Here is an 8,634-nt window from a genome sequence, read left to right as displayed (position 1 = left end):
TGCTTCCGGTTGGGGCTCTGCCGCTCCGGCCCCCGTTGCTATGGCAGCCACGGTAGAGGTGAGTGGGATGCCGTACAATCCCCCCAAGAAGACATGCGGTCCCGCTTTTTTTAGACGGTTAGGATTTTTAGTGCAGCCCTGACCGGACAGCGTATTTCCCTCCTCATCAACGAATTTAAAAGTAGCAACGGCGTTTTTTCCTCTCCCCTCACCCCAACTCGGGTTGTGAACCGCAATCCTAAAGAGACAACTGAAAATGGAAGTCCCATTGAAAGAAAGGGGTTTGTTTCCATGTAGAGAAGAATGAATGCAGTGATTTTGCGAGGGGGGGGGGTGTATATTCTGCATTCTGCGGAATGGAAAGGGCTTTGGGGAATCAATTTAAGAAGACTGACTTTTGTTGGCAACACGAACATTTTGTAGGAGAGGTTTTTGGCTGGACACCCAGACCAGCTTTAGCCTGCACCTCTCATTAAACATGCTGGTGACATCCAGTTCTGTTTTTCTCTTTCTTGCCTAAGTAGGAAAAGTGGTACCAGGACAACTACAGCAGAATAAAGGTTCCCCACCCCTGTGCTAGAGGAACTAGTCACTCTGTATTTAAAACAATAAATTGGAGAAATTATCTATTTCTTGATGGATTACTTGTCTTAAACGAACCCTAGCCTGAGATCAATTTGATATAGGGCAAGTTAAATTTTTATAGATAAACAGGAGTATGTTTCAGATGATATGGTACCTGGCTTCTGAGTGTGTAACCCAAAAATAGAATGTAAAAGCAACTTTCTACCAAACTCTGCTCTCCCAGCCAGCAAAATGGGGATCATGGGCAGTTACTGGAATTTGCAAACTTAAAAAGAGAAGTTTCACATAAAATAAGAGTGCAATCTTAACTCTGCTTACCTATAAGTTCTTGCCATGCTGATGAAGCTGTGAAGAAAGGACACTGTGCATTACAAAAACAACCAGTGACAGGATCTGAGGGAAAATCTCAAAAAAGGAGTGTATGAGACAAGCATATGCTTATTTCAGAGGTGTGTGTGGGTGTGTTTCTTTTTGCAGTTGCAGGTCTAGCAGACAAGCTTCTACCCTTATACAGTACTGACATTAAGGACTAAAATCAGCATAGAAAGTACAGCTTCCTAACAAATAGAAACAAACAAGATAGGAACTGAAGTGATCAAGTAAAGTAGACATATTTAATGTGGAAGGGTATTTGAGTAAAAAAAATTAAAGTGAATATATTTATAAATATTAAGAAAATATTTAGTACAAAAATATTGAACAACTTTAAAGATATTTTACAATGAGCTGCTGAATTCAGAACAGGGTAAGACATCAAATCTGAAAAAAAATCTCATTACCCAATAAAATTATTAAGGAATTCAGATAATGCTGCTTTGGTTAGAATCCCTCCCCAACATACAGTTCTGACCTGACTTCTATGTAAAATCTGGCTGGAACTTTTTTTAGTGAACTCCCATCTCCCTCAGAACTCAATTTCAGCAATTCGCTTCTACTCTCCCCACCAGAAATTCAGTTCTCTTTTTTTGTTTGATTCTCATCCTTAGCTCAGAGTTCTGTTCTATGACACAATCTCCACAATACATATCTTCAGCTACTTAATATGCAGCCCACCAGCTATTCTTGTTATTTCACAGCTTGTTTTAACATGATTGACTCCAAACAATGAACATGCAAATTGGCAGCATGGGTCCTAGGAGTCCAGGCCTAGTTGAGTGAGGTGAAGCCCCCCGCATATTAATGATTATATGCAGTTCAATATGGGTTGAAGTTCATGTTGATGGAAGAGTCTTTCCAGATTGTTCCGATGGAGGCACTTCTGCAGAGCTTCTGACTCCTGCCATTTCCTTCATGCTATCTTGAGGTCTTCTGGACTGTTTTGGGTGTTGAGTTTATTGGTTGTTTTCCAGAAAAGAAACCATCCCAGCCTACTGCCAAGCTGTGGTTCAGGGTTTCATCCAACTTGCGAGTCTCCAGTTCCAGGACAGCAGCCTCGGGCTCCTTAGCCACAGCAGCTAAAGAATCAGAAAGCTCTTGGTGTAGGCAGGAAAGCTCCTGGCTTGTTTTGGCACAGCAGTCGACATAATCCTGCTTCTGCTTCCGCTCCAATGACAGCTGCTTTTGTAGAACAGAAACCTAAAAACGAAAAAGATAGTATCAGGAACCACTAGATGGTTTGATTCTGAGTATCTTGCTTTCAACAGTTCTGCATCTCAGCAAGGAACACCTTCAGTCCCATTTTTTATCATCCAGGTTTATTATTATTAATCATTTCTAACATTTTTCAATGTTAGCATAGTAAGCTATGTAAGTAAACATTTTATACACATACAGTAAAATGCAAGAACAAGACCAAAGTGACATGATCTGCAATAAACAGCTATGTTAAAGGAGGGACTAAGATTTCAACAGATTAAGGTGGGGAGGAAGCATACATCCTCTCTCCCTTAAAAGATTTGTCCAGATGCCACTGATGGTAAAATGCTTCAATAAATCTCCGTTAGCTCCAGTTATTATTACTTTTAAAGGACGGCTTGTAGGGGCAGATGCTACAGGTTAGCCATCTCTACTATAGGGGCTCATCTACAGTGGAGATGGAAAACGGAAGAAGAGGTAGAGAAAGAGGCACACCATTCTGAAAGCCTCTCAGGGTGCTATAGAAATGAACTGCTCACCTGTTTTTGTAACTCTTCCAGTTGCTTATGGAGAACCTGAATTTCTTCCTAGAGAGAGAAAAGTGACAAGATTCAGCCACTTGGTTATTTTCAAGACGCCTACAACATGGGAGAAAAGTACTAAAGAGGAAATTTATTTTTTTCTTCCATTTATCCAAGGACAACTGAAGACAACAATAGCACTGAAAAAGAGTTTAGAGACCAGCATGCTAATATCCAGAAGAAAAGATATCACAGGACAAAAATAATGGATGGGTTTTAAGAGTAGGCAAGTATTCAGACCTTTGCTAGAGATGGAACCTTTTGGGTGCCAGAATCAGCCTGGGAGAGTCCAGAGCTCAGAGAAAGGTCTCCATGACTTCTTTTCAGTCTCCTACGTTCACGTTCTACCTGAAGACAAAAGAAAAAGCAGGCAAGGGCATTCACAAAAGAGATTATGACAATGATCATCAGGACAAAGGGGGATAAGCAGAAGAAGGTTGTGAAAATGGACGACCCCAAGCACGGGAGCTGAGCAGGCTAGGTCGCACAGGGCATTGGTATTCTGGAAAGCACCAAATCTCTGAACACAGAGTATGAGAGAAAAGAACAAAAAGATCACCGGCCCATTAAATCAGTAAATCAGTACAAGTCTGCACTGGAAAAATCAGGAGCAGGCACCGTTACAGTATCTTAAGTATCTTAAGGGGTGGGCAAAGAGTGATAAGGTAGGTTTAAATTTCACTGGGAAATGGGGAGGAGGCACATGAACTATGTCTTATTCTTCTTTTTGTAATCTCACCTGCTCCAGTGCACCTCTAAGCTGCATATTGTGCTGCTTTAGGCCATGTTTATCATTCTCCAGCCTGGCAACAGCTTGCTGCAGAAGCTGTAGGCGTTTGCATAAGAGTCTCCTTTCAGCTATCCATGTCAGCTCTCCCTCTTTTCTCACAACCTGCATGATGAAGAAAACAGGGTGGGGTAAAGAAGGGACCATAAAAGATACTGGAATTTATATATATGCAGAACAAACACTTTACTCCATGGATAGGGCACAGTCTTTTCCTTCTCTTGGAAAGAACCTCCTTGTCTCAGCACTGTTGTTACTGGAAATTTTAGAATCAGGCAACTCAACAACTCAACAACTCCCCCTTCTACATCAGAATTCAAGTGTTCTTCTCTATTTTGGTATCCTTCCCACCTGTTCCTTTATCTTACCTTTCCAGCCTCCTTTTGCCTTACTTCTGGCATGTCATTTTCTTTGAGTAGCAGACTTGCATCTCCTGCCAGAGCTTTAGTAACTAGTTTCTCTTCCTCCAGAGCTCTGAAAGCTGTATCTAACTGCTCCTGCGGAACAAACCATATTATTCACTTACCTAAGTACCCAAGTAGTTACACAGACTTTTTAAACATTACTGTGTCCCTAGAGTATTATGCACAAGTGAACTGTATCTAAATGCGGATGTGTCTGTCAGGGTTCAACCCACAGCTACTTGGGTTCTTTCTCTCTCCTACTTCATCTTATGAGTTACTCACATCCTGCTAATTACACCCCAGAGCAGGGGTAACTAAGGTGGTGCCCACCCATTGTTGCGGGACTACAACTCCCATCACCCCTGGCCGCTAGCTGTAATAACTAGGCCTGATGGGAGTTGTAGTCCAGCAAATCTGGAGAGCAACACAGAGGTACCTCACTAAAATCCCATTTTTATAATGCTATCTAGCCAAAACAGTCTCCTACTACAAAGTACAAAATGAACTGAAGGACAGATACAACCATACCACGAAATATAATCTTACTTTATTTTTATAGAGTGTATAAGAAGAGCCCTGTTGAATGAGGCCCAAGGTTCATCTACTCCAGCATTCTGCTGTCATAGTGGCCAAACAGATGTCTGTGGGAAGTTCACAAACAGGACACAAGTGCAACCATACCCTCTCTACTTGTGATTTCATGCTATTCAGGGACGTGCTGCCTCCATTAGTGGGGCTAGAACATAGCCATCATTCCAGTAGTCATTCACAGCCTTATCCTCCGTGAATTTGCCTAATCCCCTTTGCTATAAAAGATCAACTTGCAGGGTTTTTAAATAGCACCACTAAAATCCTTACTTGAAGATGAAGCCTGTCCTTATCCCTTTCCGAAACCATGCTCTGTACAATAGCCATTTCTTCTCTCAGGGCTCTCAAGGCCTCTTCACTTTGGGCCAGGGACAAACCCAGCTTCTGTGCTCTCTCTCGCCATTCTATCTCTTCACTTTCTGTCTGTTTCAGAATAGCAGTCAGACGATCAAATTCCTGTCTCTTTACTCTTTTCTCGTTTTCCAAGTGTTGAATTTTTTCATTTTGCCGTTGCAACTGCTGGTCCTTTTCCTGAAGAGACTTGTTCTTGGCTGCCTCCTCCTCCTTCCACGTAAGAATCTTTTGGATATAGCTCTGTAAATTGCAGTCTCCCTTCTCTTCTGATTTCAGAGGAGAAACAATTTCCTTCAGCTGTTCACTGCAGGTTAACAATTCCTTCTCTTTAACTCTTACTCTCTCTTCCAGCTGCTTAACATTCTCTCTCTGCCACTCAGCTTCCTCATCTTTTTTCTTCAGTGCATGTTGAAGATGCTGTATGTTCTCAAGAAGTTCCTTCATCTCATCTTTCATTAGCCTTTGCACTCTCTCATCTTGAGTTCTCTTCTCTTTCTCCCCTTCTTCTAAAAAGTCTTCTTTTTCATCCTCTTTTAACTGCTTGTGTTGGTGCTGAAGCTTTTGGTGGCCTCTCTCACATTCTTCTTCTCTCTGTTTAATTACTTCCTCCAGATGACTTGCCCGATTCTGGCATACCTGTAATTCTGCAAGAGTGACGTCTACTTTAACCTGGTATGTGCTAATTTGCTCAGCCTGCTTGTGAAGCTCATCTTCCTTTTCTGACATTAATTGCTTCATTTTATCTAGCTCCTGCTTTAGGCTCGCTATACTTTTCTGTTCCAATTCTTTCTGCCTCAAGAGTTCCTTTATGTGCCCTTGTAAAGATTCTATCTCCTTGTCTCTGTCTTGAAGAGAAGATCTGTTCAACTCCAGTTTCTCCAATAGAGATTTAGTGTGTGCTGCTGCTTTTTGCGCTTGCTGCTTAAGCTGGCAATTCTCCTCCTTGAAGGACTCCAGTTGCCTCTCACCATTTCTCTGAGCATGCTCTGCTAATTCAAGATTTGTCTGCATTTCTCTCACAAGCCTTTCTTTCTCCTCCTTGTGTTCTTCTTGCTGCTCTTTCAGGGTCTCAATTTCTCGCATTCTCTCCTTTAGCAATATCCTGAGTTGCTCCAACATATCAATAGTTGTTTCTTGCAGCTCTTCTTGCTTCAGCTGCTGCATTTGCTCTTTCTGAAACTCTGCACTACCATCTCTCTCCTTTAATACGGCTGCACTGTGCTGGACATCTCCAAGCAGAACGCCTAACTGCCTTTTCAGTTCTTCTTCATGTTTCATTTGAAACACCAACTCCGTGTTCTTTTCCTTCAAGGATGCCTCCGTCTTACCCAAAAGTTCACGAAGAGCCTTTAGTTCTGTTTCCATTTCTCCTTCCAGCTCTTTTATCTGCTGCTTTTGTGACTCAAGCTCTTGATCTTTCTGGGTCAACATGAATGTCATCTCTTTTACTTTCTCTTGCAGTTCATGGAGATGGTTCTCACGCTGAGCCTCGCGCTGTTGGAATCTTGTTATCTGTCCCCTCTGGGATTCTACCTCCCTTTCTTTGTTCCTGAGAATGGCCTTCATGTGTTCTAGGCTGGTGTGAAGAGACTTTTCCCGCTTCCCCCCCTGTTCTTCCCGTTCTTGAAGTAGCTGCTTTTGAGATGCAAGTTCCCAATCTTTTTCACTCAACCTAATTTTCAAGTCACCCAACTCTTTCAGCAGAGCACCAATTTGTGCTGACTCATTCTCTTCAGCAATGCGGATTTTTTCCTCCATGATTTTCATTTCTTTGACTTTTTGCTCCAGATTCAAATTCAGGTTTTCCATTATAGTGCTTTGGTTTTGTAACAGGTCTTCTAGTATTTGGATCTTGTCCTGTTGAGATTTCACATTCTGGAGTGTCTCTTCTAGATCTATATTCAGTCTTTCTAGAGCAGCCTCCTGTGTTTTATTCTGCTTTCCCAAGTCTTTAATCTGTTTGTTTTGAGATTCAATTTCTTGCTCTCTCTTTTCGAGATCTTTAGTGAGATGTTCCACAGCAGATTTTTGCACTTCTCTGTGCCTCTCCAGTTCTCTGTTTTGCTGTAGCAGGGATTTTATTTCTTCATCTCTTTTTCCTAGAGTAACAGTTAGGCAATCCAGATTTTCTTGCAAACGTTTTCGCACTTCTGCATCTTGCTGCAAAATCATAAATCTCTTTTGTTGAGTCTCTGCTTCCTCCTGTTTAATTCTGAGAGTGGAGAGAGTTGCCTGAAGCTCTTGTTCTAGGGACTGATTCATCTTCTCCATGGCATTTGCTCGAATTTCACAGGCTGTGACAGATTCCCGAAGAAGATCCAGTTCCCATGTCAGCTTTTCCTTGGCCATTTGTAGCATGTCTCGTTCATTCTGAAACAGAAATATAATTACTCAAAATGCAGAAGCAAACTGCAACTCTTTGCTCTCTTTATGCAGAGTGCTAAGCTGGCCATGATGTTAGCTGAACCATCCTGGTTTTTTATTGTTCACTATATATATTAACAGGAAATAGGTTGGTTTTCAACATAAGCTTTACATAAAAACCCAACTGATTACCTCTCTTTTTAACCAAATGTCTGCTGAAGTGGCATCACTTCACATAATAGACAAGTTATTTGAGAATAACTTTCTGAAATGTTCACAAGAGAGCATGCAATATTTCTTCCAGATGGAGAGAATCTTTAAGCCATAACAGAATAACACAAGGAGCAAACAACTATTTGATTTATCATAAGACACTAATTAAAAATCAGACTCTGAATAATAGAAGACTACAGCACTATGACACTTCACTGAATTTTATTATTTTTATTATTATTTCTTCTGGGTTTTCCTCATTTGTGTTAGTGATAGTTGCTTATCAAAAACTGTTCAGTCCCTGCAGTTAAATGCAAAAGAATTAGCTGGAAGCATTAAACAGGCTGTGGGAGATAAGAATAGCATTATCAAAAAGTAGAGGATGCTGTAGGTTCAGTGGGCATGGTTCTGCAAAAGCTGTAAGAGAAGGGAAGTAAATCCCTAATAGATGCTGTCTCACATCAAGAATAGTAACACTCCCCATCAGATATTCATGAGCCTGTCCAATTTCATAACTGGACCTCTGCAGACCACCTGCTAGCCTTACCATGACATCCTTTCTTTGCTTCTCTGTACTCTCAAGAGTCTTCTCCAAAGCAGTCACCTTCCCATGCAAAGTCACATTCTCTTCTTTGAAAGCAATGACCTCTGCCTTCAAGGCAGACTCTAGGGAGCCTCGTCTGCCTTCTTTCACATTTTTTTCTGAAATGGAGAATGTAAGAAGAGGAGCATTTTTTTTGTTTTTGGCACCAGTGAAAGATCTACCTCTTCCTCCAGACTTCTAGTGAAGATAGAGGTCATTATTTTGAGACTTACATATTCTTATATGACAATGAATAGATTAAAGTGAGCATACTTGAATACAGTACTTTTAATGCTGCTTAATGTTTTATTGGTTAAATTTTATTGTGTGCACCTGCCTTTTACTATGTAATGCACCCTGAAAGCACCTGCAATGAAGTGTGGGATAGAAAGGGCATAACTAGACAAAAAAACATAACAAGCTGCAGCTATTTTGAACAGTGACCCTGCCCCTGCAAGGGAAACTATATTTTGGAATCGTTTCTCTAAAAAAAACCACTGTAGATGTCTGGTTTGAAAAACTTAATGCCCCGCAGCTGCTGGATACCTCCCTTTATTACTTCTTTCTGCATAAAAACTTTCTGCATAAAAAGGGTATCTT

The 8,634-nt window shown here is 41.2% G+C and overlaps 1 protein-coding gene across 1 annotated transcript in view; it reads right to left on the bottom strand.

Moving 5' to 3' along the window:
* Positions 1 to 1,180: 1,180 nt before the first annotated feature.
* The window catches only part of CEP250 (centrosomal protein 250), a 32,788-nt gene continuing 25,334 nt past the window's right edge, over positions 1,181 to 8,634 (bottom strand). The window contains 7 exon segments of the mRNA XM_083617209.1: positions 1,181 to 2,160; positions 2,700 to 2,747; positions 2,982 to 3,089; positions 3,481 to 3,633; positions 3,897 to 4,025; positions 4,791 to 7,244; positions 7,999 to 8,153. Of these exon segments, the coding sequence (XP_083473335.1) occupies positions 1,879 to 2,160; positions 2,700 to 2,747; positions 2,982 to 3,089; positions 3,481 to 3,633; positions 3,897 to 4,025; positions 4,791 to 7,244; positions 7,999 to 8,153 (3,329 nt within the window). The 3' untranslated portion in view covers positions 1,181 to 1,878.

Source organism: Podarcis filfolensis (genome assembly GCF_964270895.1).
Source record: "Podarcis filfolensis genome assembly, chromosome: 6".
Taxonomy (NCBI): domain Eukaryota; kingdom Metazoa; phylum Chordata; class Lepidosauria; order Squamata; family Lacertidae; genus Podarcis; species Podarcis filfolensis.
The sequence above is the reverse complement of the archived record's forward strand: the minus strand, read 5'-3'. Positions and strand labels throughout refer to the sequence as shown.